This window comes from Caretta caretta, chromosome 15 (assembly GCF_965140235.1).
Source record: "Caretta caretta isolate rCarCar2 chromosome 15, rCarCar1.hap1, whole genome shotgun sequence".
Lineage (NCBI taxonomy): Eukaryota > Metazoa > Chordata > Testudines > Cheloniidae > Caretta > Caretta caretta.
The window spans coordinates 16,742,011-16,769,045 of NC_134220.1; the positions used below are offsets into that span (position 1 = coordinate 16,742,011).

Sequence of the window (27,035 nt, forward strand, 5' to 3'; positions counted from 1 at the left end):
TCACAGTTCCAAACACTAAAGATGACCACCGCCTTGAACTCTGAAAAACAAGGAGTCTCTGAAAGCATATAGGGCACAGGGCTGGCTGTAGTTTGGTTTTTGTTTTTTTTGTTTTTTTAAATCAGAACTGCAACATATTATGCCACCGTCCTAGAAAAAGAAAGATACAGATGCCTGTTCCACCTTCAAACAATGGTTAATTGACCTTTGCCCGCCATGATCCCACCCAACCCTTCAATAATTGTGAATGACAACAGCACTTTTAATAAACAAATAGGGTAACCATGTCTCCCTGAAAACTAGATTTATCCCTGTCCCTATTCCCCTGCTGTCTGTACAGAAAATAATGTTTTAGGTAAGCTTTGGCAGAGTGGCTCCTGAAGGAACTTGTCAGTCAACTGTGCTAATGAAATCAACAGGTAAACCACATATTCCCCTCTGGGGCCAACACCAGGTCAGTCATACACTAAATGTAGCCACCAGAGCCTACATGAGGTCTCCCAGTGAGCAGCTCTTAGAGTGAACTTTCCTCAGACACAATCAGATCCATGCGGCACTGGTCACGAGCCTACAGGCAGCCCAGGTGTACCATCCATAGGTGCCAACTTCCTCGGTTCCTGGGGGGTGCTCAACCTCCCCCCCAGACCCCGCCCCACCCCTTCTCCCAAGTCCTTACCCCCTGCTCCACCTCTCCCTGTCCCCACTCCTTCCCCTCCCCCCCCCCGCACCTCCTGCATGCCACTGAACAGCTGATCGTGGCAGGAGATGCTGGGATGGAGTGGGAGGAGCTGATAGGTGGGGCTGCTGGTGGATGGGAGGCACTGATCTGTTGGGCTGCTGGTAAACCACATATTCCCCTCTGGGACCACTATTTTTTTTTAGCATCCACGGAGTTGGTGCCTATGGCACCATCATATGTCAACAGTACCTCCAACTACAGTCAGGAGAAGCCACAGCAACGGGCACAAACAGGAAAAAAAATCACAACACAGGTCTGTGGGTAATCCTGCAGTGGTCTGTTCATTGAAGATTTCCTGGGGGTAGTTTATATCACCTCAGTAGGACTTTATAATAGCTCCTTTATCACTTCCTTGGAAATTGGAATGAATCCGCCCACTACCATTTCGTTGAGAGTTTCACACCAGGGACTGCACCAAGCATTTCTGCAGTAAAGGAATCCCATCTACCATGATCACACACCACTATGCATAGGACCGGCCAGAGGATTTTGAGGAGGGCTAGCAAGATGGTTTTCTGGCATATACACCAAGTTTAACTGCTCCTTCACAACCACGTTCCTTACTGCTCACCTGCTATGGTCTCTCATTACATTAACCTTCTACTCAACCAGTGATGCCTGTCTTGATCCCTCATTCGTCTGCTTCTCCCGCAGCTTGCATTTTCTTCCACACGGTCCCTTAATGCATGGACCACCCTCCCTGAATTGATTTTTAAGGCCACTACCCCCTCCTCCTTCAAACCCCTTCATCTACTATAATGCCTACAAGAAAGTAGCCAATAATGCCCAAGGAGAGGCAGCTGGCGATAACTGACATTTGAAAGGGGAGAAAATAGTAAAAAATATTGATCGTGCATCAGATTTCCAAAGCACCTAAATGATTTAGGAGCACATCCCAACGAAAGCACTCATGTTTCAAAGGCACTTTTGAAAACCTCACCCATGGAGACCTGCAAGTTCTTGTCAGCTCTGCTTGTGTGACTTGGCAAAGGCCACAGAGTCTGTGTCAGAGCTATGATTATAGCCACATGCTTAGTTTGCTATGCCATACAGTTTGTTGTGGTATTGAACGACCCCTGCTTCTGGGGAAGCTGATATTAGCTGTTCAGCACAGGAACTAGCTCAGCAGCTGTTAAGGAGCTTGCTGCTCTCCTCGTGCCAACAAAAGTAATCTACTGTCTGGCCAAACCCAACAACAAAAATCAAAGCACCTATGGCTTTGGTTCTGCTGGACACTGGAGTGCTGGGTAACTGTATAACTGAGTGGATAGCCTGTGATCTTTAGCAATAAAATCACTAACAAGCAGACCTAGAGAGTTGTTTACATACGTTTGAAATTTAAGGCCCTTGCAGGGTTAAAATAAAAAAATAAATAAAAAGAAAATGGAGATTTTCCTAAGTCTCCCAATTTAAGGGGGCAATGACCAAGGACTGTGTGTCCATAAAGGCTGGCTCTGATATTCATATAAAGCAATGCTCTGACTGATCACTATTAATGGTAGTCACAAGCTTCTATCTTCACCATGGTAAGGAGAACAGACTCCTTTGTTTACTCATAAGAACTTTGAAGGAAATGTAGCATTAGTTATAATGATGGCATGGAATTACTTTGGAGCATTTTCCACCAAACAGTGTCTTCACACTGACATCCAAGTCATGAATGTATGGATGACATTAATGACTTGGATAATGCAGTACAGAGTATGCTTAGAAAATCTGCAGATGACTCCCTTCTGGGAGGGGTTACAAGCACTCTGGAGCACAGGATCAGAATTCAAGACGACTTTGACAAATTGGAGAGTTGATCTGAAATCACCAAGGTGAAATTCAATAAAGACAAGTGCAAAGTACTTTACGTAAGAAGGAAAAAATCAAATGCACAGCTACAAAATGGGGAATACCTGGAAAGGTCGTAGGACTGCTGAAAAGTATCAGATAGTTATCGTGGATCACAAAATGAATAGGAATCAACAATATGATGCAATCAAGAAAAGGCTAATATTCTGGGGTGTATTAATAAGAGTGTCATTTGTAAAGACACCTGAGGTAACTGTCCCACTCTAGTTGGCACTGGAGGCTTCAACTTAAATACTGGATGCCACACTTTAGGAAAGATGTAGATAAATTGGAGAGATACCAGATCAGAGGAAAGCAACAAACAACAACAAAAACGATTTAGAAAACCTGATCTCTTAGGAAAGGTTAAAAGAACTGGGCATGTTTAGTCTTGAGAAAAGATGACTGAGGAGAAGGAACTGGATACAGTTTTCAAATATGTTAAGGGCTATTACAAAGAGGGCAGTGATAATTGTTCTCCATGTCCACTGAAGGTAGGACAAGATGTAATGGGCTTAATCTGCAGTAAGGGAGTTTTAGGCTAGATGTTAGAGAAACCTTTCTAACTATAAGGGTAGTTAAACTCTGGAATAATCTTCCAAGGGAGGTTGTGGAATCCCCATCACTGAAGATTTTTTTAAGAACAGGTTGGATAAACACCTATCAGGGATGGTCTAGGTTTATCTGGGCCTGCCTCAGCATAGGGGACTGGCCTAGATGACCTCTTGAGGTCCCTTCCAGTCCTTTATTTCTGAGATTCTATGAATCTGGAAATTGCAAAGGGGGACTGCTCATCAACTCACATCTTAGCTGTTCAAAAATGCACTCAACACACACACACACACAGATCAAAGTGTAAATTACACTCGGTTCCTAGGTTTGACAAAACACTAAGAAGCAATTGCGGCAGCCACATGATGATAAATGTAAGTAGCATGTAACAAAATTCAGATCCCTCATATTAACCAAAGGAAAAACAAAATGCAGCACATCTAGCATCAGCCAATTCCCTCTCACACCAGACAACAATAAATAAATGTCATGTTAAGAACAATTCTGTCTAAGAAAGTCTAGTTGCATGTCACTGCAATGGGGCCTTGGGAAAACCCCAGAAAGACTCCATCTCTGGCTAACATTTAATAGAAGTGACACAACTTTCCAGCAGGAGAATGTTGAAATCACATCCTGCTGGGAGATTTAGGAATTAAAATAAACAAACAAAATGTAATGGGAATTCAGAACAAAATATCCAGGCTCTCAGCAAACTATAGCACATTAGAGGTAACCGTTTTCTGAGATTAACAGAGATCCATTATTTCCCACTAAATAGTTCAAAGGTTAAGAATCCAATGGCCAGCCTAGTCTCTGAAGAGGATTCTCAAGATCATCCCTTTTGCACAGGGGCTTGGCAGGGTTATACCCAGAGGAGATCAGGGCATTACTTCCACATATGGGAAGTATCAAAGGAAAGCTCCAAAGCAAAATTTGTTTTCTTGGTTAATCCAAACTGATGTGGTTGTAAGGTTTGAAGAAAACTGCTATAAAAACAATTCAGGCACACTTAGTCCTTTCTTAATAAGAAAAGCCAATGATCTTTCTTCAGTCATACACACTAGGAAAGAGATCACCTGGTGCCCAGAGTCATAAGGCATAATGCTTGAAGAGCATATATAACAAGGACAATTGGATACCTTTTCAGTTTTACAAAGAGCTTAAGGCATACATTATTTTTACAGTAAAGGTGATTTTATTTCAAAGACATGGTGCCCATATCCCAGTGTGGGGTAAGTGCAAACATAACAGCAAGCAGTGACTCGAAAATGCTTGCTCCACTGCATCCATCCGGGAGCCAATGCTCTCTTGTGTGTGGCTAACCTGTAAATCTCCCACTGCTCTTGGTGCTGGTTCTGTCTATGCTTCTCATTTTGCATCAGCAGTTTACCAGAACACCACCCTGCTTGGCTATGAAAATAATTTTGGGGTATTCCATAAAGTCAGTTTGTCTTTATCGATGGATTGGAACTCAAGGCATACACTTTCATTTGTGTGTTGGCAGGAGCCACTCAATAGCACTTTCCAACAGATTCAAAGGAGATAGATAAAACCTTGTCCTAACATTTCACCAAAGTTGCTAATGAACTAGGTGGATTTATGCAAGCCCCCTGGTGAGAAAACAGGCCTTTGAGTGCATGAAAGAGAATCTCACCCAACCATCACTTCAGTGGGTGCACAGAGATTGCACAGCATAGCTCCTCCTCCCTCAATGGCTCCTACAGTAAAGATCAAAAGGGAGGAGATGGGGCAAAGATGTTGTTACAGTGAGTTAAGTGTCTTGCAGGCACTGGCCCTCGCTTTGCCAGTGGCTCCATGACGGAGTTTGAAGAGCTAGTACTGGGAAAGAATATGGAGCCCTGTTTCCTCTACCCTGCAACACTACTAGCCAAGGAAAGCCCACTCCGCTAGACCACCCCCAGGCAGGAGTAACCTACCCTCCCACTAGAGGTTCCCCAAGTCCCTCAATTAAGAGAGGTCACAAACAGACTATGCACTTCAGAAATCCATTTCCCCAACCAACCACCCAGCCCTCTACCAGAAAGGAACCACTCTTGACCTGACCAACTAGCTCGTAGCTAGAGGCTGGAAAAATCACCCACCATCACTGTGGGTGCAAGGAGCAGCCCCAAGACAATGGAGCCTCATGGAGGAACCTCCATAAGATGCTGTGAAAGGGGAAGGATATATTTTGTGGTGATTGTTGGTAGGGTTGGGGAGTAATGTACATTGAATGCCACATGTGTCATTGATTAATGCAGACATTTCAAGAGAGCTGTTTCTTAACATGTTGGCATCACAACATTAATTTGAATGGCCAAGAGGACTCAATACAATCTCCCCCTGCATCTTTAAAACTAAAGCTGTTTGGTTCTTTTTTCTCTGGTCTTCTCTCTTCCACTCTGAGCCTATCTTGCCCATCGCAGGGTTTTATACTGGCACATATCACCCTATTATCTGAGCGCCTTCCACATAAACTCACAGGTCTAGCCAAGTGCCAGAGACTCAGTGATCTACATACACACATGCTGGACTCTTCTGTTGACCTCACCTATTAGCAGGAGGTATCTCATGCTACAGCCATCTCTGGGGTGGAACACGGAAGCTCTTCAGCAGCATACAGGAACAAAAAATATTTCAGAACAGGAAGTGAATATTAGTATCTCCAACAGAAGTTACAGGGGGAATTTAGGAAGGCAGAATTTGACATACAACTATTAATCCACAAAAATATATGTTCAAATATTGTTAAAGCTCTGACTAACAGAGGCAAATAAATAATTGCCAGGGTCCTTAACTTACCCTGTTGCACCTAGGTGCTGCAGCATGATAATACATCAACTGTCATAAGGCCAATACAATAGTGAGTTAAAGCTGGACTAGCAGCTCTTTAACTCAAGAGTTCCTTTCTTCTGTTGAATGTTTAATTCACAATTCTGAATAGTATAAAGATGTCTACGTTGAGAGTTTTTTTTATATCAAGCTTTTAACAACATATGGTGGTTTATTTTTGAAAAGGGAGAGGGAGGCATACAAAAATATTATCTCTTTACCAGTCTGAACTGAGGCCCAACCACTCTACAGTCCAGCTTCCTAAACAGGAACCATAAATTTGGAAGAAAGTGTTTTTATCTTTTATAAACACATCTGGTGTAGCTGACCCACATGATTATTAGCTCCCACCAAGATTTGCAGTAATGAAATATTTCATAACATTTTTCACAGAAGTTGGGGTGTTATCCTCGATGAACACAGGCAAATTCCAGTTTGAGCAATATGTTCTGCCTTCTTAAATTCCCCTTGCAATTTCAAATAGATACATTATTCTTCACTTCCTGTTATAAATGGTTATGAAATGTTGCTGTGTGCTGCTAAAGAGCTGCTGAATTCATCCCACAGGTTACAGCATTTCAGTGGCGGTGAAGTGATCTCAACATGTAGGATCCAATTCTCCAGAGCTTTTCACCTTGGATCTTCATTTATGCATGTATATAGTAGATGTAAATCATTTACCTTTTGATTTGGCAGCATTTTACACTCAGGTGGTACAACTGTAAATTACTATCTAAGGCACAAAGCAGTGATGAATCAGGCCCATATGGTGCAAGTGCTTTGAAGTCTTTCAGGAAGAAAAGGTGATATATAACAACACGAAAAAGTTATTTGCATAATACCATAGCAGATTTCAAAAAACTGTCTTTTCAGTAGAGATCCATTGTCTTCTGAGCTCATGGGAATTCTTCTGAAACAACAGTCTTTTGATGGATGTTCAGATACTATGATGATGAGCTCTATATAATTGCCAACACAGGTAGAAGATTAATCTTCCATTTCATTGAAAGTCCTTAATGGATCAATTCAGCAATGTAATGTAGTCCCATTTGAGGCCTGCAGGCAAAGATTTTGCGTTGAAGCCTTTAAATGACATTGTGGAAGTGAGACCAGGTGGGTGAGGTACTATCTTTTATTGGACCAACTTCTGTTGGGTGAGAGAGAGAAGATTTTGAGCCACACAGAGACCTGAAAGAAAGCTTGTCTCGGTCACCCAACAGAAGTTTGTCCAATAAAACAAAGATAAAAAGGTATTACCTCACCCACCTTGCCTCTCTAATATCCTGGGACGGACACCACACTGCATACAATTCTAGGAGTCCTACAGGACCTGCTGTCTACACTAGGACAATTTTCCCAAATATTCTAACTGGTTTAAAAACCTGGTTCAGCTCAACCAGATTTAAAACTGTTTGGGGCATAATATAGACCACATTTTGGTGACTTGAACCATACAAGTGGAAAAGTTGAACAATTTCAAAAAAACAGCTCTAGCAGGAGTGGCAAATGAATATCTAGGACAGTGGAAATCCTGTTCTATACATTTGCAAATTATACATTTTTAGCAAAGAGGATAAACTTCATGAACAGTGCTATCAAATTTTCCTTAATAAATAGGTAGCCAGTTTATTTACCAAGAGAGGTTCCTCTCCCAATGTTAACACTATAAAAGAATATATTTTCTATTACTTAATGTAATGAATAAAATTCTAGGATGGTTGTGCCACTCTGAGTATGTAAACATTCAACAATGAAATGTTTTCTATGATTCAGACCACAACTAGTTAACTGTAGAGGCTAATTTCTAAGTAACTCTACAAGCTGACTTTTTTCAATCAGCATCGTAATTGGCACATCTGCAGACAGGAAATCCTCAACACTACTAAGTTTCCCAGTCTATTATCTGAGACACCTGGTGTGGGTGTGTTGATACAGAGAAAATACAATGAATCATACCCCGACTGCACATCCATTAACCAGCTTTAACTGTTAATGTGTTTAATTCTGAAAGGGTGGAGTGCAAAAGTGAACACTGAGGGGGAAAAAGTACTTCAGTTAGTTTCCAGAATATAAAACAAATTTAGTTATTCTAACATTGCTTTCTAATACTTAGTTTTACTTTGAATCAAAGCAGTGAATTGCATTTCCATTTCAACTGACCTGCAGCAGTGTATTAGTCAACTTTATAGATTATGGTTAAGGTTAAAGCCAGGTTTCTTTTATCAGCTCAATTTTAAACAACTCCCACTTCCAACTTTGCCAAAAGTAATTCAATCCACCAGAAATTCACAGGTGTGACTATACACCAGGGTAGAATTTTACTGGAAAGTCTGACGCAAATCAGATAAGATGTTTGGGAAACATGCAGGTGTGAAAAATGAAATGATGTCAGTTCTTGAACATTTTTCTAAAGATTTCAGGCTCGTTGCAATTCTAAAACAGCATGAGCTTTCTGGTCTTCACAAATACTTGTGCCTTTTATCAGTTATGGGAGAGGGGAATTAGTTATTAAAATAGTTTTTAACGGACCTTAAAGAACCCCATTACTCTCAGATGGAGACACACAACAGTAGCGCAACAAAGCAAAAGTTGATCAGGATTTATAACCTACATCCTTCTCTCTGTGTCATAGGGATACAAAAAAGTTAGTTTAACTCAGAAGAAAAGACAACTAGGATGGCATCTGTGGTTTATTGGACAGACCACTGAGTGCTGTAAATCAGGACATCCAGTTCCTATCAATGACTCCTGTCACTGATCCACTTGGTAAGCTTAGGCAAATCACAATCTTTTTGGTTCTCATTTTTCACCATGTGTAAAATGGGGGTAATGTTTACCCAACCATTATAATGCAATATCAAGAGAGGAAAGAGTATCATAGAAGTATTATAATCAGAATAATAATGAAATCATGGTCAAACTGATTTTTTTCCAGTGGCAGACAGATTTCTTGGGCAACAAGTTTAAATCTTTTCTGGTCTGTTAAATGCAAAGTTAGCCAGATTTCTTCCCGCCTCAGCTGATATATCCTGCCATAGATATGCATGGAGCTTTACAAAAATCTAAGACAATAGGTCCCGTACTCCAAAAAGAGTACAATCTAAATAAGCGACCACAGCAAGTGAAAACAAATTGACAATGGTAGTGATGGCAGAGTTGCGGGAGGTGAGGCAGAAAAAGTGTTTTCCAGTCCATGTCTGGATGCCTTATATTATACATTACTCAACACTTTGGACTCTACACGAATATGCTTGGTATTGTCTATAACATTTGATGTAACTGAAGTGGAAAACCTGTTTCATTTCATTCTTGATTATAAGTTTTTGGTGACTAGTTTAATGGCTTGGAGGCTACCATGCATTTCTGTACCTATTACTGATTCAGGAGTTGGCTCTCACACCTCAAGTTTAGGTGAGTGGAGGACAAACAGTTGAGCTCTTCACTGGGAGAGTCTCAGATACACAAATACCTCCAGCTACCAGATTTCCTGTGAGATGTTGGAGTTCTTAGAGAAGGCTGATTCTCTCTCTCCTAACTGAATGCTGAGCACTGCAGTGGAGGAAGTGGAGTTTAGAGGCAGTAGCAGAAATGGCAGACCCCTCGAATATCAGAATAAAAGGAACTTTTGGACTGTAACTGAACAAGTCAAGTATAGAAGAGAGAGAATCAATGGTCAGGTGCTAAGACCTGGAGAGGGGCAGGCTGTTTGACACGACACAACACCAGGGGTGAGGGATTTCATTTCAAGAGTGGAAAGCATTTTTAAGAAGCAGTTATTTTAAAATGATCTAATTTACCTACTGCCCACATCACTGTGTCAAAGTCATCCATTTCTTCTTTGCCTGAGTCAACATATTTCCAGGTAACTTGCAGTTTGCCACTCTCCAGCTTTTCAACTTTACTTGGGGTGCATTTCTTTAAAAATCTTGTACCACAGGATTCCATGTAATTGGTTACTAAGTAGGACATTTGCTGTGAAGTAAAAAAACCTAAACATTGTTTTATTTAAAAACAAGCAACTTTTAAGTCTTCTCAAAAATCCACAACTCATTCATGCTCATTAAAACTTAGTGAGTACATCAACCACCTCAAGCACACTTTGTTATTTCAAACCTATGCAACCTTGTAGTTTCCTTAAAAAAACCTGATAATTTTGATTTAAACAGCTGTCCCCTGAGGACCTTTTTCTTTGTTTTGGCTGGCCTTGCCTTAGAATATATCACCTCTAGCCTCATTCAAATTGCATAGGAAATAGAGAGTGTAAAATATCAGTGTGTAAAAATACAATTAAGATTTTTTTTTTTGCATTAACAGAAAACCTAATGTTCATACCTTGGGATTTCTCATGCTGTGCCAGAGAAATCCAGTGAACCTGACAGAACCTGGAGATTTCTCACGACAGACAAACTGAGGTCCTGACAAACTACAGTGGCAGGATGGAAATTCATTATAATTTTAAGAATCAGTATATTTACATCCATTGCAAGTCATGTCTTACAGCACAGGTCACACTTTGGCCTTAATTTTTAATTGTCCTGTTTTGCCAGATCTCACTTGTTTCATAGACACATTCTGACCACAGCCCAAACAGTGGCCTGATCACAAAGGTAAGTCTTTATATTTATCCATGGCAAGAGCTCATTTTTTTAACAGAGCATTGCGTCAAAGATGCCATAATCAATTAGCGATGTGGCATGCTGTGGTATAATTCCCTTGTATACAATCAGCTTGGGGGCCTTGCTACATACTTTAAGTCCAATGTGCTGCATGCTACAAGGGGCTTTAATCGTCATCAAGGGGACTGAAAGGGCTGGAATGCATGATCATTTTGCTATTAAATCGAGGACCAAGTCAAATAAGATGACAAAAATGCTAGAAAATTCCTTTTAATTTCCGTTTTTTGGTGTTTACATACATATGTTTTTTCATTACCCTCTACAGATCTTTTGATGCATCTTTGGCTCAGTATATTACCCATTAGGTGGTAGACGTCATCATCCTTACTGACATTGAGTGTATACATACCAGTATGTGTCCTTTATACACAGGGTATGATTCCCAAACTCCAGTCTTGTTTATTATCTGTACCCTCTATTTTGTTTTGTAGCGCACCTATGACTACTATTTCTCTTTAACAAAGTTGCTTTTAGACAGCACTGCTTCTGCAGAAGGTGACTGACATTATCCTACATACACCACTCTCCTCTAGGCAAGCAGTGAGCAAAAACCAAATGTCTCAAACTGGAGAACCACAGATGTCTGAGTGGACAGAATTATGTTGCTGCTTACTTTCAGATAAAGTCCATCAATGGCTATTAGCCAGGATGGGCAGGAACGGTGTCCCTAGCCTCTGTTTGCCAGAAGCTGGGAATGAGCAACAGGGGATGGATCACTTGATGATTACCTGCTCTGTTCATTCCCTCTGGGGCACCTGGCACTGGCCACTGTCAGAAGACAGGATACTGAGCTAGATGGACCCTTGGTCTGACCCAGTAGGGCCAATCTTATGTTCTTATGTAACACAATGTGTATGATACCTCAATGTCCTATTTACAACCATCTCTTCAAAATAGTCAGACTGGGATTTTAAAACTGTTCACTGTTGTGTAGACAGCCATCATAATCTACTGCACTGAGCATGGCCAGTAAGTCCCAAGATGCAATCCTTATTCTGCAGACCTATTGCATAGCCTTGTGATAGTCACTTAGCCTCAGTATGTCAGCTTCTCCATCTATAAAAAGGGAGTAAGTTATACTTACCTGCCTCCCTCCCAGAACATTGAGCTGATTCAAGTGAGTAGATCACTTTTAAAAATGTAAAGCAAGGAGTGCTGATTGGTTGTTTTCCAAGTCATTTGATATATATCAAAAGAATATATTATATTCTATTATAAAGAATCAGCTAATTCAACTTAACATTGTCAGAATTTCAGTTTTTCTGGTAGTCTGAAAATGGGATAGCTTTACATAACCCAACTAGCACAGAGCTTCCTGCAACCACTACACCTATCATGCGTCTCTGCAATCAACGTGAATCATTAAGGTATCCTGAAAAACTTTACTAAAAAAGAAAACGGTGGTTTTTCAGGAGACACCTTTGATAAATGTGTTTGAACCAACGCCACACCGTTGTCAAGGAGTGAACTGTCCCACTGACAGGTTTATTCAAAGATGTCATTGCTCTTGATTGTAGTGAGTCAGGTTGTACTTTATCATACAAGTTGTTTATTACTGATAAACAAGGATATTATCACAAAGCCACCCACACAGAAGAAATGCTCATTCTTGGCTTATACTTAACATTTTATTTTCAAGCTAAAAGTTGTGGTTGGCAATACAGTAAAGCAAATGCCAATGTTATTTCTCTTCTGAAACCTGGTATATCAATATTACCTCATCAGTCTCTGTCAGGCTCAAACTAGTTACAATCTGACTACACCTATCTCCAGACCTGTTTTGCCTCCACTCCTCCTTGTATTGAAACTGTTATCCCATGTATTGTTTCTATCCACATAAGACAAAGTTTCATGGGGAAAGGATATTCTCTAAGTGTTTTGTAAAGGGCCCACACATTCATGGCACTCTATAAATACTCTAAAATCTTATGGATTTACATAGCAAGATGAGAATAAATCCCAGAATATTAGCCAGTTTAGGCTATTTTTTTTAAACAGTTGTATATAGTAGATGTGCCTTTTATAGTATTGTGCCTTTTTCAAATTCTAGAGATGTAGCCATATTTTAAAATCATCTGCCCCATCCCATTTCTACAGAAATATGGAAAACATTCTTTTAAAAAAGTTTATACTTCTAAAACAAACCATAATAATCTTTAACATGCATTGATTACGCACATCTACTATATACAACTGTTTAAAAAAATGCAACTAATTACACTGGGAATGACCACTATAGTTAGTGTTGTCTATTGGTTTAAATTCTAAGCCTCTGTTTTCAGATGATTAACTTTCCAAAGGCTTCATCCTTCAAGCTGAAATTTTCTAGGCTTGTTATCTGAATGAGAGAGAATTACTTGGAAATTTTAAGCAAGAATGGTTCAGTCAGTACAAGAGTGGAAACTTAAGCTAATTTTGGAGAGAGAGCCTTTGACGCTTTGAGCCATGGGACAACCAGAGCAAATCAAATTGGCCACTTCCCTCTTTTCTGAATTAAGCAGAAGAAAAAAAGAAGTATGGTCTTGTGGTCTGAATACAAGACAGAGTCAAGAACAAGAAATTTCAAATCTCACTTTTGATCCAATTCCCTTTGTAGCCTTGGGCAAGTCACTAGACCTCCCCCTCCACACATCCCCTTTTGTAAAACAGGGTTAATATTTATAACACACCTACAAGGTAATATTTTGTGAAGGAGAGTGCTGCTATTTCTACAGAAGACAAAAACACCCCACACATCTCAAGAGATTTAAGCTGTACCATTGGTTACCTGATCAAACCCTCGAAGTGGGATACTTCTCACCATGACCGTGGTATTATGTCCAATGCCTGTGAGAAAACCAGCACACTCAAGGGACACATCTTTTGAATAATCAATTAAAGGAATATAGATTACATGATTTCAGATGAAAAACAACCAAAACAAGGATGTTGCCACAATGAGACTTGGATTATTCTAATCAATGAAATAGCCATGGCAATAATGTTACTATTGTACAAAGAAAAAACAAAGGCGAGCTAGTGTTCACATTACAGAAAACTTCATAGATAAATGTTTGCAAGACCCTCAGAATGCACCATATCTGATCTGAATTCTTGTGACTATACTGCTGAAAATGCTATTAATGTAATTTAACCACTGATGCAGGTAAACAGTTCAAGAGCAGGGAATTCAGACAATTGAGCCTTCACAGAAAAGACAAAATCTGTCAATCGTAATCATAAATCATTACAACTTTTACAAAGGATACAGCTGGCTCCAACCACCAACCTGTTATGGAAAAAAAATATAGCAGTGGAATGAGCTTGTGCATTTTTTCACACAATTGATATAAAATTATTTTCTGGTGTGTAGTATGATGATAAGATTATAAGTTTGATCTGCACATTTGACATTGTTAGATAGAAACTGTAAGAGTGTGGTTTTCAAATTCCAACATAAAGACAAACGTTAAAAATTGTCAGATTTCATTCTGAACCTATTTTATTAATAAAAAAATTGATAGGTTTATAGAAAATGGAGTTGTTTTTATCTTGTGAAATAAAACATCTAAAACACATTCTGAAAAACAAAACAGATAAAAGCACACACACACACAAAGTGGGAATACCGAGGGATTAAAAGGAATCATGACTAAACTCATTTATTGGGTTGCAAATTACAGATAAAAGCTGGCTGCTTGGAGCAAAAATATTTTTTGCTTATGTTCCAAGATAGATTTTGATGTTAAGTTTGATTGTAAGCTTTCAGACAGGGACCATCACTTACTATGTATTTGCACATAGTGCAATGGGTTTCTGATCCATATCGGGGTCTCTAGGTGCTATCACAATACAATTAATAAAACGACACACAAAATGGGATTGCAACAAAAGTAGAGGATCTGTGACTCTTCTAGGCACGGACTTTTATAGACCTCTATCATATCCCCTTTTAGTAGTCTCTTTTCTAAGCTGAACAACCCATCTTTTTAATCTTTTCTCAGATGGAAGCTGTTCCATATCCCTAATTATTTTTGTTGCCCTTCTCTGTACTTTTTCCAATTCTAATATATCTTTTTTGAGATGGGGTGATGAGAACTGTATGCAGTATTCAAAGTATGGCTGTATCATGGATTTAGATAGTGGCATTATAATATTTGCTGTCTTATTAACTATCCTTTTCCTATTGGTTCCTACCATTCTGTTAGCTTTTTGACTGCCACTGCACACTGAGCAAATGTTTTCAGAGAACTGTCCACGGCTCCAAGATCTTTTTCTTAAGTGTTAACAGTTTATTTAGATCCCAGCATTTTGTATATTTTTCAATGTGCATTACTTTGAACTTATCAACATTGAATTTCAGCTGCCATTTTGTTGCCCCGTCCCCCAGTTTTGAGAGATCCCTTTGTAACTTTTTGCAGTTGACTTTGAACATAACTATCTTGAGTAATTGTATATTGTCTGCACACTTTGCCACCTCGTTGTTTACCTCTTTTCCCAGATAATTTATGAACATGTTGAACAGCACTGGTCCCAGTACAGCTACTTGGGGGACCCTGCTATTTACCTCTTTCCACTGTGAAAACTGACCATTTATTCCTATCCTTTGTTTCCTCTCTCTTAACCAGTTACAAGGACCTTTCCTTACCTGCTTTGCTTAAGAACCTTTGGTGAGGGATCTTGTCAAAGGCTTTCTGAAAGCCGCTGTATTACCCTCGTCCACATTTGAATTATAGACAGGTGAGGCACAATTTTCCTTCACAAAATCCGTGTTCACTTTTCACCAACAAATTGTGTTCATCTATGTGTTCGCTATTTCTGTTCTTTACTATAGTTTCAATGCATTTGCCTGATACTGATGTTAGGCTTACTGGCCTGTTATTGCCAGGATTGCCTCTGAAGTCTTTTATAAAAATCAGTGTTACATTAGCTATCCTCCAGTCATTTGGTATAGAGGCTGATTTAGGTGGTTACATACCACAGTTAATGTTCTGCAATTTCATATTTGAGTTCCTTCAGAATTCTTGGGTGAATATTATCTGGCCCTGGTGACCTATTACTGTTCAATTTATCTATTTGTTCCAAAACCTCCTCTATTGACACCTCAATCTCGGACAGTTTCTCAGATTTGTCACGTAAAAGAATGACTCATGTGTGGGACTCTTCCACACATCATCTACAGTGAAGACTGATACAAAGAATGTATTTAGCTCCTCCACAATGACCTCGTCTTCTTTGAGTACTCCGTTAGCACCTTGATCGTCCAGTGGCCCAGATGATTGTTTGGGAGGCTTCCTGCTTCTAATGTACTTAAAACTTTTTTTTTTTTTTTTTTTTTGCTGTTAGAGTGTCTTTTGCTAGTTGATCTTTGACTTCTTTCTTGGCCTGACTTACTAAACTTTTACACTTCACTTGCAAGAGTTTTTGCTTTTTTTTTTATTTCCCTCAGTAAAATTTGACTTCCATTTTCTTTAAAAAAAGTCTGTTTGCCTTTTACTTTTACTCTGTTCTTTAGCCATGGTGTCATTTTTTGGTCCTCTTACTTTATTTTTTTTAAATTTGGGGTATAAATATAGTTTGAGCCTCTATTATGTTTTTTTTTTTAAAGTTACCATGAAGTTTGCAGGCATTTCAGTCTTGTGACCATCCCTTTTAATTTCTTTTAACTAGTCTCCTCATTTTTGTGTAGTTCCCCTTTTTGAAGTTAAATGCTACTGTGGTGCATGTCTCTGGTATTTCCCCCCCTGCAAGGATGGTCTATAACATAGAGGTCTAAACAATCATGAATGGCGTGGATTAAGTGAATAAGGAAGTATTGTTTACCACTTCACATAACACAAGAACCAGGGGTCACCCAATTAAATTAATAGGCAGCAGGTTTAATACAAACATAAGGAAGTATGTCTTCACACAACGCATAGTAAAACTTTGGAACTTGTTGCCAGGGGATGTTGTGAAGGTCAAAATTATAACTGGATTCAAAAAAGAACTAGATAACTTCATGGAGGATAGATCCAGCAAAGGCTATTAGTCAAGATGGCCAGGGATGCAGCCACATTCTAGGTATCCCTGTTTTTACAAATGCCTGTAACAGCACCTCATTCAGCGCAGCCCTAATCCTGACAGAGAGATACTAGCAACAGGGGGACGGTGTCAAGGACACAGATTCCTTCCTCCATTGACAATGTTCAATGGGAAACATTTGGTACTGTACTTTGAACCCAGAATTCACAAATGGGGCAGGAGGAGCACTGGGGTGTTCCATCTTCAGGGAAGATTCCCACCACCAATTTAGAGGTTAATAGTCCTCAGCCTAGAACAGCTATTTCATACCTCACAGCAACCACAGACTGGAAAAAAAACCTACCTTGTCTGTTTGACAAGCATGCTAAACCCTTTACTTAGAACACAGTATTTCATCCTCCTTTAATGATGAAGGTACTGTTTAAGGATTGTTTGTAGAGCACATATATCTCTGAAAGAAGTCACACTGCTACATGTGATGTCTCTTGTCTTGAACCCTAGCCTGGGAGTCCCCAGACAGCTGCCACATCCTGGCCTCCACCCAATGGCTACTGAAACTGGGTGGGCTATGACTAGGAGTATAGCCCCATCCACGGGAGCTCTGATTAGAGGATCACCCAGCTCTACCAATTGGTCCAACTACGCTATCTAAGCCAGGAGGAGGAGCAGGAAGTTTGTCCGAGCAATAAGGTAGTTTCCTGTTATGGCTGCACTGGACCTTGCAGCCAGTCTCATTCCTACCCTGCTCCCGGCCCTTTCCTTATCTGTACCTTTGCTCCTTTTCCCACCTTGCTTCTACTCCATTCTTGATCTTTGCCTTCTTTTCCCCTCCACTCATCAGTGACCAGTCCCGGCTCTGACCCCAGCCTCTGCCTTCTGATCCTGACTCCAGTTTGACCCTTAGCTCTGGCATTTGGCATCTGACCTCAGCTCTGATCCTCAGCTTCAATTCCTGGTTCTGACTCTGGCTTGACCCCTGGCTCTCGTAACTGGCAGTTGACTCTGGTGCTGACTCTTGTCTTCATTCCCCAACCTGTTCCGCTCACTAGACCTAACTCCTGCTCTGACTACTAGGCAAGACTGCCTACATCGTGGTCCATAAGAGCACCTTGACAGTAGAAAACTGATAAATAGTGTAACTGTGTTTGGATTTAAGAAATAAAATAATATAAATCCTCTCAAATAAAATTTAAAAACCCGTTTTCAACATCAGTCAAATATTGTACAGTAAATGACAAATCCTAGACAGGGAAAATTTAGTTGTGGGTGGCCTACTGAAATCAGCTCTTTGGGTTTTTGGAAGAGGCAAGGCAATGCTAGAATGGATCATTCTAATGACAGAGCTAATCCCTACAAGTACTACTAATATAATTCCATTTTTTACAAAATGGCTTCTCTCAGAATAATGTTCTGGTGCCGTGCAGAAAGCAACTCATGTTCACCAACATCATGAGAGCTGGGTGACAGGAATGTGCCTGGAGTTATCATCTGAAGCTACGCTAATAAATCTTGTGAAGACAGGTGAAGCTTGCAACTGTCCAGTTAATGTAAAGTATTACTTAGCTTCTATAATAGATGGGCTCAGGGGATCAGACCAAGATTTGGTTAACTAAAAAAATCTGAAAAGGATAGACTATCCAGTCCAGGAAACTTGCAGAGTATTCAGCTTCTTTCGGTCTCCCATGTAGTACATTACTAAGTACGTCTGCACCCCTGTATCAAGAATCCTAGCAACAAGCTTAATAAACTGTCGATGAGAAAATGACTGACACTCTGAAATCTCCCTTGAAAACCTGCATTAGTTACAGAATCTGGAATTTAAAACTCAGGCCATTATTCTAACACAAACAAAAAATGTAGAATAGCAGAAGTCATACCAGGGGTGAAGGGGATTCCTTGAGTTGATTGCTAAGTACCCATATGCATTCAAAATGCAGACAGGACAAAATAGCAGCACTGGTTGAGCTTATAAATATTATTCAAAAGTTCTTTAAGGAGCTCATGTTTACTGAATTAGTTATTTTTATTTTTAAGAAAACAGTTAATATAATACAGCTGTATTGTATCAAAAGTTAGCCTTTTAAAAAATTCTTAATCTTACATGTGAGTACCACCGATTCTATAGGAGCTATTAGCTCTTTTTTATTGTTTAAATATTGTTAAAATTTTGGATTTTTATATATTTGGGCTTTAACCACATTATTTTTAGGCAACACTCAAATATGTAGTCTGCCTGTCTCTGAAGATTGTATGTATCAGGGTTTTCTTGCTTTAGCTTATTACAAAGAGCTTGGACAGTCATGGATTCACGCACACTGCCATCTATTAAACCATATCCCTTTTAGAACACGGGAGTGATATCTGGTACTACACTCTGTTGTTGTTTTTATACTCTTAAATCCCATTGTTTGGTAATAAATTCAACCAACTCCTAAACTTTAACAAAAACTATATTTAAAGAATAAAAGTTCACTAATTAAGGAAATTCCCCATTAAGGATCAACATTTCTAGATAGGAATTATGGGATTCAATAAGGAGGCATAAAGGTAGTCTCCAGTTTTACACTGATCTTTAGCTATACATCCAGGCTTTTAAAAGGACTTTAATGGTATTTGAAGCAGGGGTCAGAGGTATTTTTAACATTTGGTTTGGCTTTTTTAACACCCACCCACCTTTTCTTCTTTCTGTTTCTAGAAAGGTAAGCCTTTTAGAACATAAGGGGCAATGCCAGCAGAGAGAAGGCAGAAGGAGGCAACAGCTGCCTCAAAATAATCCATTGCATCGAGGTCTTCCTCCGCCAATGGTTTTCCTCAATTAACTCTAAATCCTCACGTGCCAACAAAATGCTCCCTTGCTGCAAACTGTACAGACGCAATATTTAAAGAGACAGGATCATAAGAGGGCCAATACATTTCTAAGATCAACCTACAGTATCAACATTTGTATTGTTTGTGTGTGTGTGTTTTGCCTAAACTGTTGGTTTAAGCAGAATTTTTCAGGATGGTACTTGATGCAGCATATTTGACATGGAACTTAGCTATCATATTTTGCCTTAATATTAAAATATATGTAATAGAAAATGCTGGATATAGATATATATTTTTGCATAAAAAGGTATAACTGGTTTTAAAATACTTTGCAAACTGGCAGAGCCATTAGCTCTCATGAAAACGTACTGGTTTGAACATTTCAAAACACTAACACAAGAAAGCCTTTAAAAAATGAAGAATTTGAATACACATTGCCATTAAAAACAATTAATTTTTAGTGAAACAGTGTAGTACAGTGGAGAGGGCACTAAAGTGGGGAGGTCAAGGAATCAGGGGCTCTGCTACTGACTTGCTATGGGCAAGTCACATCCCCACTCTCTGAGGCCATGAGGGAAACTCCGGTTTGACAGATGAAACTCTCTCCACTTCAGGGTTTTTGTTATGGGAGGAGCAATGGTGATGCAGCACTGGCAAGGGAGAGTACGTCTGATGACACCTAGGAGCCACATCTCTGGCTAACTGAAGGACACTATCACCTGGTGAGTGGTGCTAGCATCACAAGGTATGTGAGACAGATGGAAGCTCCCAAAAGGTCCTGAAGAACATCTACACATCCCCCAATTTAAACAGCAGTAAGCGGCTGGGAGAACAGGTGGCGCTAACAGGGAAACTCAAAAGTGGTACATGTCAAAGTTAAGTAAATAATTTATCACTCTCGGAGATACATTTGCCCAATGCCAGGGCACCCGGATTTATCACTAAATGGAAGGTGCACCTTCCTCCTCTAGCACACAATGGGCCAACATCACCTACAGCAATTACCAATGCTGAAAAACACAACACAGCCTCTATAAGGAAATATTCACCAGGAGTAGAACAAGGACTTGGGCATACATTTGCTCCCCTCTTTCATTAGATGAGAAGTAGATGCAAGTCAGTAGCCATATATAACACCAACAGTTAATCTGATTTACAGCCCCTCCTACAAACCAATAGGCTCCTTGACATCTTCAGTGTCAAAAAGGCAGAATTAAAAGCCAGAACACAGCCCCTTCACACCTTGCCAAGTCTCTCTCATTTGGAGGAAGACTCCTTCAGTTTGGATTGATTTGATGGCAGTCTTTCAGTTCTCACTACTTGTGTGAAGGATTTTAGTGTGTGTATATATATCAGGTGATTTTTAAGACTCTTAGGTTGGTTGGTTGTTGGTTTAGTCTGGTCTGGTCATTTTTAAGTCTCCCTTAGAAAAATAATTGAAGATTGACAGCCCTGTAATTTGTATGTTGCTAAATACAAGAGATATGTAAAAACAGCAGAATAATTAGAATCCAGATCAGAATGCAAAGAAAAGGCATTAAACTGAACCTTGGGAATATTTATAAGGGAAATAAATTGGACAGAAAAAACCCTTCTGAATGTGAACAGCTCCCTCCTTCATCAGCTTCACCACAGGCTGATAAAGTACAGAAATGCTACTGTAGCCCCTCAAGGCTTATTTTGACTAAAGCTTAGGAATGCAACATATAAACACTAGACTCCCACATTACACTGTTACAACTTGCATTAACAGCAACTGGACAAAAGCCACATTTTCATAGAAACATCTTACAGGGATAAATCTTGTGTTTAGTTTTTAAAAAAAAAACAAAAAAAAAACAATTTCCTCACATAAATCATGCTCTCACAATTCAAGAGGTGACTGATATACTGCAAACAACTGCAGATTTAGTTTCTTTTTAAACTGTACTAAAGGGTTCTGTTTATCTGTTGATGTTTAACTGAAGACACACTGCATTTCTGTATTCAAAGTAGCCAGAACTGTGAATGGCACCTACATTTTGTTTCAGAATAGCAATTTCAGCTCCCTCAGGTGATAGAGATATATTTAGTTCCTGGAATCAGCTCACTAGAGAAAGTTAAAAATATAAACATCTTTATTTGGCTACAGTACTGGCAATCACTCACTTCCTATCATTTGTATTGTGGAATCCCAGGCACAAATCAGGACCTCACTGTGCCAGGTGCTGTACAAACAGAGAATAAAAAGACAGTGCCTGTCCCAAAGAGCTTACAATTTAGTAGAGCAGAAACCTCTACTACCAGTTATTTCACCTTTACACAGAACTTCACCATAAAGTGTTTACTGTAACTGCCACATTGTGCATTGAAATTTTGGGGTTTTCTTTATGAACACATTTTTACTATTTTGCCTAATTAGCTTGCAATGTATAGATGAAAGTTTTATCAGACTTAATTTTGTATTAAGTTACATATATCAAACTAGTATTTCTAGTCTGAAGTAGCCAAAAAGAGGAGAATAAGAGAATGATAAACACAGTGTCATCATGTTCTATGTTCTTTGACTTGCTGTCAAAGTAGCGGTACCAGTTAAGAGTAAACACTAGCAAAAAATAAACTGGACTATGTTTTACCAATCTAAAACTTATTTCAAACATACACAAAAGAGTCACAGCAAAGAATAACAATATGGCATTAAATTCTAAGCACTTGCTGCCCTCTTGTGGCTTCTTTTTATAACTGCAAAAATAAAATAAAAAAAAGCTACGTTCATCTAGGATGCTGAAAATTCAATTTGCTTTTCAAAGGTGTTTCTTATGCAAAACATTCCTGCGGTAGGCGCAGAAATAAAGCCACAAAATAGCTTTACTAAATTAGGCATAGCTGTATTCAGGAAAAAAATTTCAGAGGTGAAACAGAATGATAGCGAAAGCTAGAATGCAAAAGCAGTAATTTAAACCACTATTTTGCCTTACTGTAGCAAGGTAAGAATGCAAGTAACAGCATATATTAAAGTCTTACGTTTTTCCAGGAGATTTTTTCAACCAGAATATATCATCACTTGTAATTCCATATTCCAATGCACCTGGAATCTATGAATAAAATGTATAGATAATTTTGGAGCTTATAGAACACATTAAAGAAATAAATGAAAATTTGAACTTGAGCACTACAAGACACTGTACTGTTTCCTTTAGCTCGATTTCTGATTTTCTGCAAAATAAAAACCACAAAGCTAAAGAACTACACAGAGGTGCTAATACACATTTTAGAATTTTACTGCATTTGTACATGCCCAGTGGTTTAAAAAATAAAAACCCACCACCAACAGACCAATCATATGTTGAACACCCCTGAAATTCCCATTGCTTCTGTGTGGAATCAACCCTATGTTCTTCATTACGTGCGGTGACTTTTTAGAATGTTTAGGCTCTGATCTATAGTATTGGTCACCCACAGAATTGCCAATGTTATCTATAGATAAGGTAGCTGCAGTCATCTCTTGTACTTTTTTCCTACATTTACTATTGGAACAGTGGTTAACATAGATTAAAACAGAAGGGGGAACTCTCATCACAGCAGCCAAGAAGTAGAGTGAGTGCTGCTTACCCAAACCAAGCACAAGAGGGGAACTTTTCTTCTTCTGTCAAAGGAGTGGGAGCTGTGGTGTGCCTTTCCCCCCCTTTACTTTAACACATGTGCAGAAAAAACCCTGAATGCTTCAAGAGTAATATTAAGAATAAGTTATCTAAGGCAATCAGCAAGTTCTTAGGTGTGATAAAGCTGAAATTCTATCCAAACCATGACTGTGAAGCTGGGACTCTGAATTTTTCTATTCTAGTCTACGTAAGTTTTTATACCATGCTCAACAACACAGTATGAGTAACTTCCTGTAGTGCATTAAGCCACATGACTATACACCTGTCACATGTTTGTTCTCTCATCCTCTCCCCAGAGGAAGAAGCACTGGAGTTTCTGGTTTTGGTAGTGTGGTGCTTTTAAAAAAAAAATGTATATATAAATATATCTATTGCTCTGTGTTTATGTTAGAGAAAACAAGGTTGAAGAAATGTGTCCTGCACTTGGAGCAGAAGGTGGTGAGGTCTGATGACCCTAGTTCATGGGGCAGTTCATATCACAGTCTTGGACCACCCCTGGAGAGGGTTCTGTCTCCCACACAGACAAGCTTTACTGTTTTTGTGGAGAGTTCCATTGTACCAGAGGAGCATAGTTACTGATCACAGTCTTTGTCCTTAAGCTTTAGATGATCTTTTACATATCCTGGACCCAAGTCATGGAGTACTTTGAAGATAAGGACTGAGACTTTGAACTTGATTCAAAATTATATGGAACGCTAGTGTAGACAGTGAATGATTGATCTGATGTGTTCATGGTAGGACACACACTGACGTGTTCTGCACTAGTTGGAGTTTCTAAAGTGCTGAAGGGTTTCATACTCCGGTATACCACCTTGTGGTTATCCAGCTGAGAGGTGAAGAAGGCATGAATAACTCAGGCCAGGTCTTTGTCTGCCAGGATGGGATGGGAGTTTCCTAGCCAAGTGGAGATGGTAGAAAGCATTACTTGTAGATGCTGCTATGTGATAGGTCATCATCAGTAAAGAATCCAAGAGTATTCCTAGACTACAGACTGAACTGCCCAATTAGGGGGTGTGCATCTTCAACCAACAGAGACTGCACCTTGTCTGCAAGCTCTTCAGAATACTTTTCTCTGACCACAAGCATCACCTCTGTCTTGCTTCAGCCAACTGTTCTTCATCCAAGAGCTGATCTCATTCAAACACTGGGCCATCATGTGATATGTTTGTATGCGGTGATGGATAAGTAGATCTGTAGATCATCTGCAAATTGCTGGAACTTGAGTCCACGTCATCTGAACACTTCACCTAGAGGTTATAAGTAGGTGTTGAAAAGGAACAGACAGAGAATTGATTCTAGTGGTAGAGGTGCAGTTTCTCATCACTACTCATTGGGAGCATCTTTTCAGAAAGAACTCTAACCATTTTAGCATGTATTATCCTAGGAGCCTGCCACCTCTCTCAGGCAAGATAACAGATGCTGCAGCATTCGACACTGTTGACCATGAGAGAGGTACACCATGATGAAAATGGATGACTGTCCTCTATCCATTAACAGGAGGAGATCATCCATCAGTGCCACTGAAGCAGCTGCCACTAAAACTTTGCCAATGATGCTCATCGTATCAGAGCACCAAAGTCCCAGTACCCCTCCATGACAATAGAAGGAAATGGGCAGACACTTCTGACATGGCTTACTGAACGAACATAGATAATAAGAACAGCAATGTCTACATAAAAGGATGCTCAATACCACCTCCACTACTCCTATGGAGAAACCCATTTTTTGTTTTTCCTTACAAGGGCTATAATCATTTTTAGATTTGACTAGGTCATGCTTTCACCCTTCTTTCATGCAGGCATTATACAATAAGGGATGAGGAAATTACACCTGCAGAAAAACAAGCAGAAAGCCTATTTTTGTTTTTTTACACTATGTCAAAGGAATTTACATTGTGTGTGTGATGGGGCAGCTGCCCCACACAGGCAGAAAAAGGGTTAAAGCAGCCTTGGGGAGGCTGCACAGAACCTAGCCAATCAGAAGAGGGCTTATTGAGCCAGCCAATAAGGAGAAGGCTTAGTGGAGCAGCCAATCAGGGCCAGGCTGCCCCATATAAGGAGGGCTGCTGAGCTGAACAGAGACAGTTTCTTTCTAGAGGCCAAGAAGGGAGGACTAGTTGAGAGTGACAGCACCACAGACAGAGCAGTGCTGGTCAGGGGAGCAAGAGGGAGCTCCAGACTGATGGCCACCAGACTGAGGCCCTGATAGAAGGGCAGAGAAGGTGCTAGGCCTGTGGGGAAGTGGTCTGGGGAAACAGATGGCGGAGTAGGAGGAGGGGCATTATGTGGCTGCTGGCTATAGGGTCCCTGGGCTGGGACCTGGAGTAGTGGGCGGGTCTGGGTCCCTGCCCCCACCCCCACTTGCTACCGAGGGGAGTGGCTAGTGCATTGACTGCAGTTTGCCACTGAAGTGAGCGGCTAAACTAGAGCTGTAGTTTGCCACTGAGGCAAGTGGATGGACTGAGGATTGTTGGGTCCCCCGGAATGGGGGAGAGATCCAAGTGGGGTACAACTGAAGGGCTCTGTCCAGAAGAGGATGCTGCAGTCCAAGGAGCAACATGGGTCCTAGAAGTGAGTGACGACGGGCGAAGACACCACTAGATGAGGGTGCTCTGGTAAAATGAGAGCTAATTCCCAGGATGGCCAGCAGGAGGTGCTGTGGTGGTGAGTCCCATCCCATTACAATGTGTGATATAGGTATTGCCAGCTAGTTCTGAGAGGCTTAAGGTTCAGCGAGATCAGCCTTTGGTAAACAACACAGATGGGCCTCAGGATAACTAACATGCTATGGACCCTTTACCACCAGGTCACTGGTTAGAACCCATCCCTGGTTGATAGCAACTTCATCTGAGAACAGACCAATGGCTTTTATGAAATGACTTCAGACATCTCAATTCAGTTTCTAGTGGACAGGTATTTACCTCTCAAACTCACCATCACAATTAAAACTAACTGACATTTTCAGGAGAGTCCAAAGAATGTAAATCACCCTGATCCCAGGAGGTGTTCCCTTCCAATCAATTGTCAGGACAGTGTGGGAAAGCTTGCACAGCGAGTGCCCATACTTAACTGTCTGTTGTACAAGAAGATGACCAGTTTTAAGGACTGTTAGTCTGGCACCTTTCACCAGCACTAAAAAAACATTCTTTTAAAAGAAAGCTGGACCTGCCTATTGCTCTCCAACTTCAGATGCATGACCCTGAGACATCTCATAAAACTGGATTACATGGCATGGAATCCCTTGTGCAGCCCCTTAGAAGATTACACAAGTGATGTGCTACTTCTACCTGTTCTGCTGTTTTTGAAGGTTAAGGGTTTAAACTGTGCAAAGCTATACTCATAGCTGGAGGCTTTTAGACTCAAGGACGTTCAGGGTGGTGAAATAGGGCAACAGGTTATGGCCTGATTAAAAAAGGGATAAAAATCAATTTTGAGTTACCATCCCATATCACAAAGCCAGATTGCCAAGATCCTGGATGGGTCAAAGCTTTGAGTTTACAGCACAAGCAACATTTGCCTTTAAGTTGTTGCACAATTTCAATTTAGCTTGCAGGGTCTTTTATTTTAATTTTTTCTGGAAAGCTCACGTATTATGTTAAAGACAACTGTTCCAGTTCATACACTCAAAGAAGTTAATCATTTGTATCTTCACCTGTGCATTTATGTCCTTTGGTAAGTCCTCCAAACCTTTAGTGTGAGCTACAGCAGAAAAAGTGAAGCTATTGGACATGGCAGACGTAACTTACATGCGTAGGATATATTGGCCTCCCTCCAGTGGCAATAACAATGTTTTCTGCAGTAATGACCGTCTGCAAATAAAGATACAAAAAGTTATCATCATGATCCACAACCTCCGCAAGAATCACCAGCTTTATTCGGAGACAACCTTATTGTCTGTCATTAGCTTTTAATTACATATGAGTAATAAGAACTGAGGAAAAACTGGCAT

General features: G+C 40.0%; 1 protein-coding gene across 4 annotated transcripts in view; it reads right to left on the bottom strand.

Annotated features, from left to right (window-relative positions):
- TXNRD2 (thioredoxin reductase 2) overlaps window positions 1-27,035 on the bottom strand; it is a 70,980-nt gene that overhangs the window by 18,912 nt on the left and 25,033 nt on the right. For all 4 annotated transcript variants that reach the window (XM_048822077.2, XM_048822079.2, XM_048822075.2 and 1 more), the window contains exons 7-11: window positions 26,833-26,895; window positions 22,450-22,520; window positions 13,884-13,903; window positions 13,403-13,494; window positions 9,757-9,931 (exon numbers count right to left, since the gene is read on the bottom strand). In XM_048822077.2, the coding sequence (XP_048678034.1) occupies window positions 9,757-9,931; window positions 13,403-13,494; window positions 13,884-13,903; window positions 22,450-22,520; window positions 26,833-26,895 (421 nt within the window). The remainder of the gene's footprint in view (window positions 1-9,756; window positions 9,932-13,402; window positions 13,495-13,883; window positions 13,904-22,449; window positions 22,521-26,832; window positions 26,896-27,035) is intronic.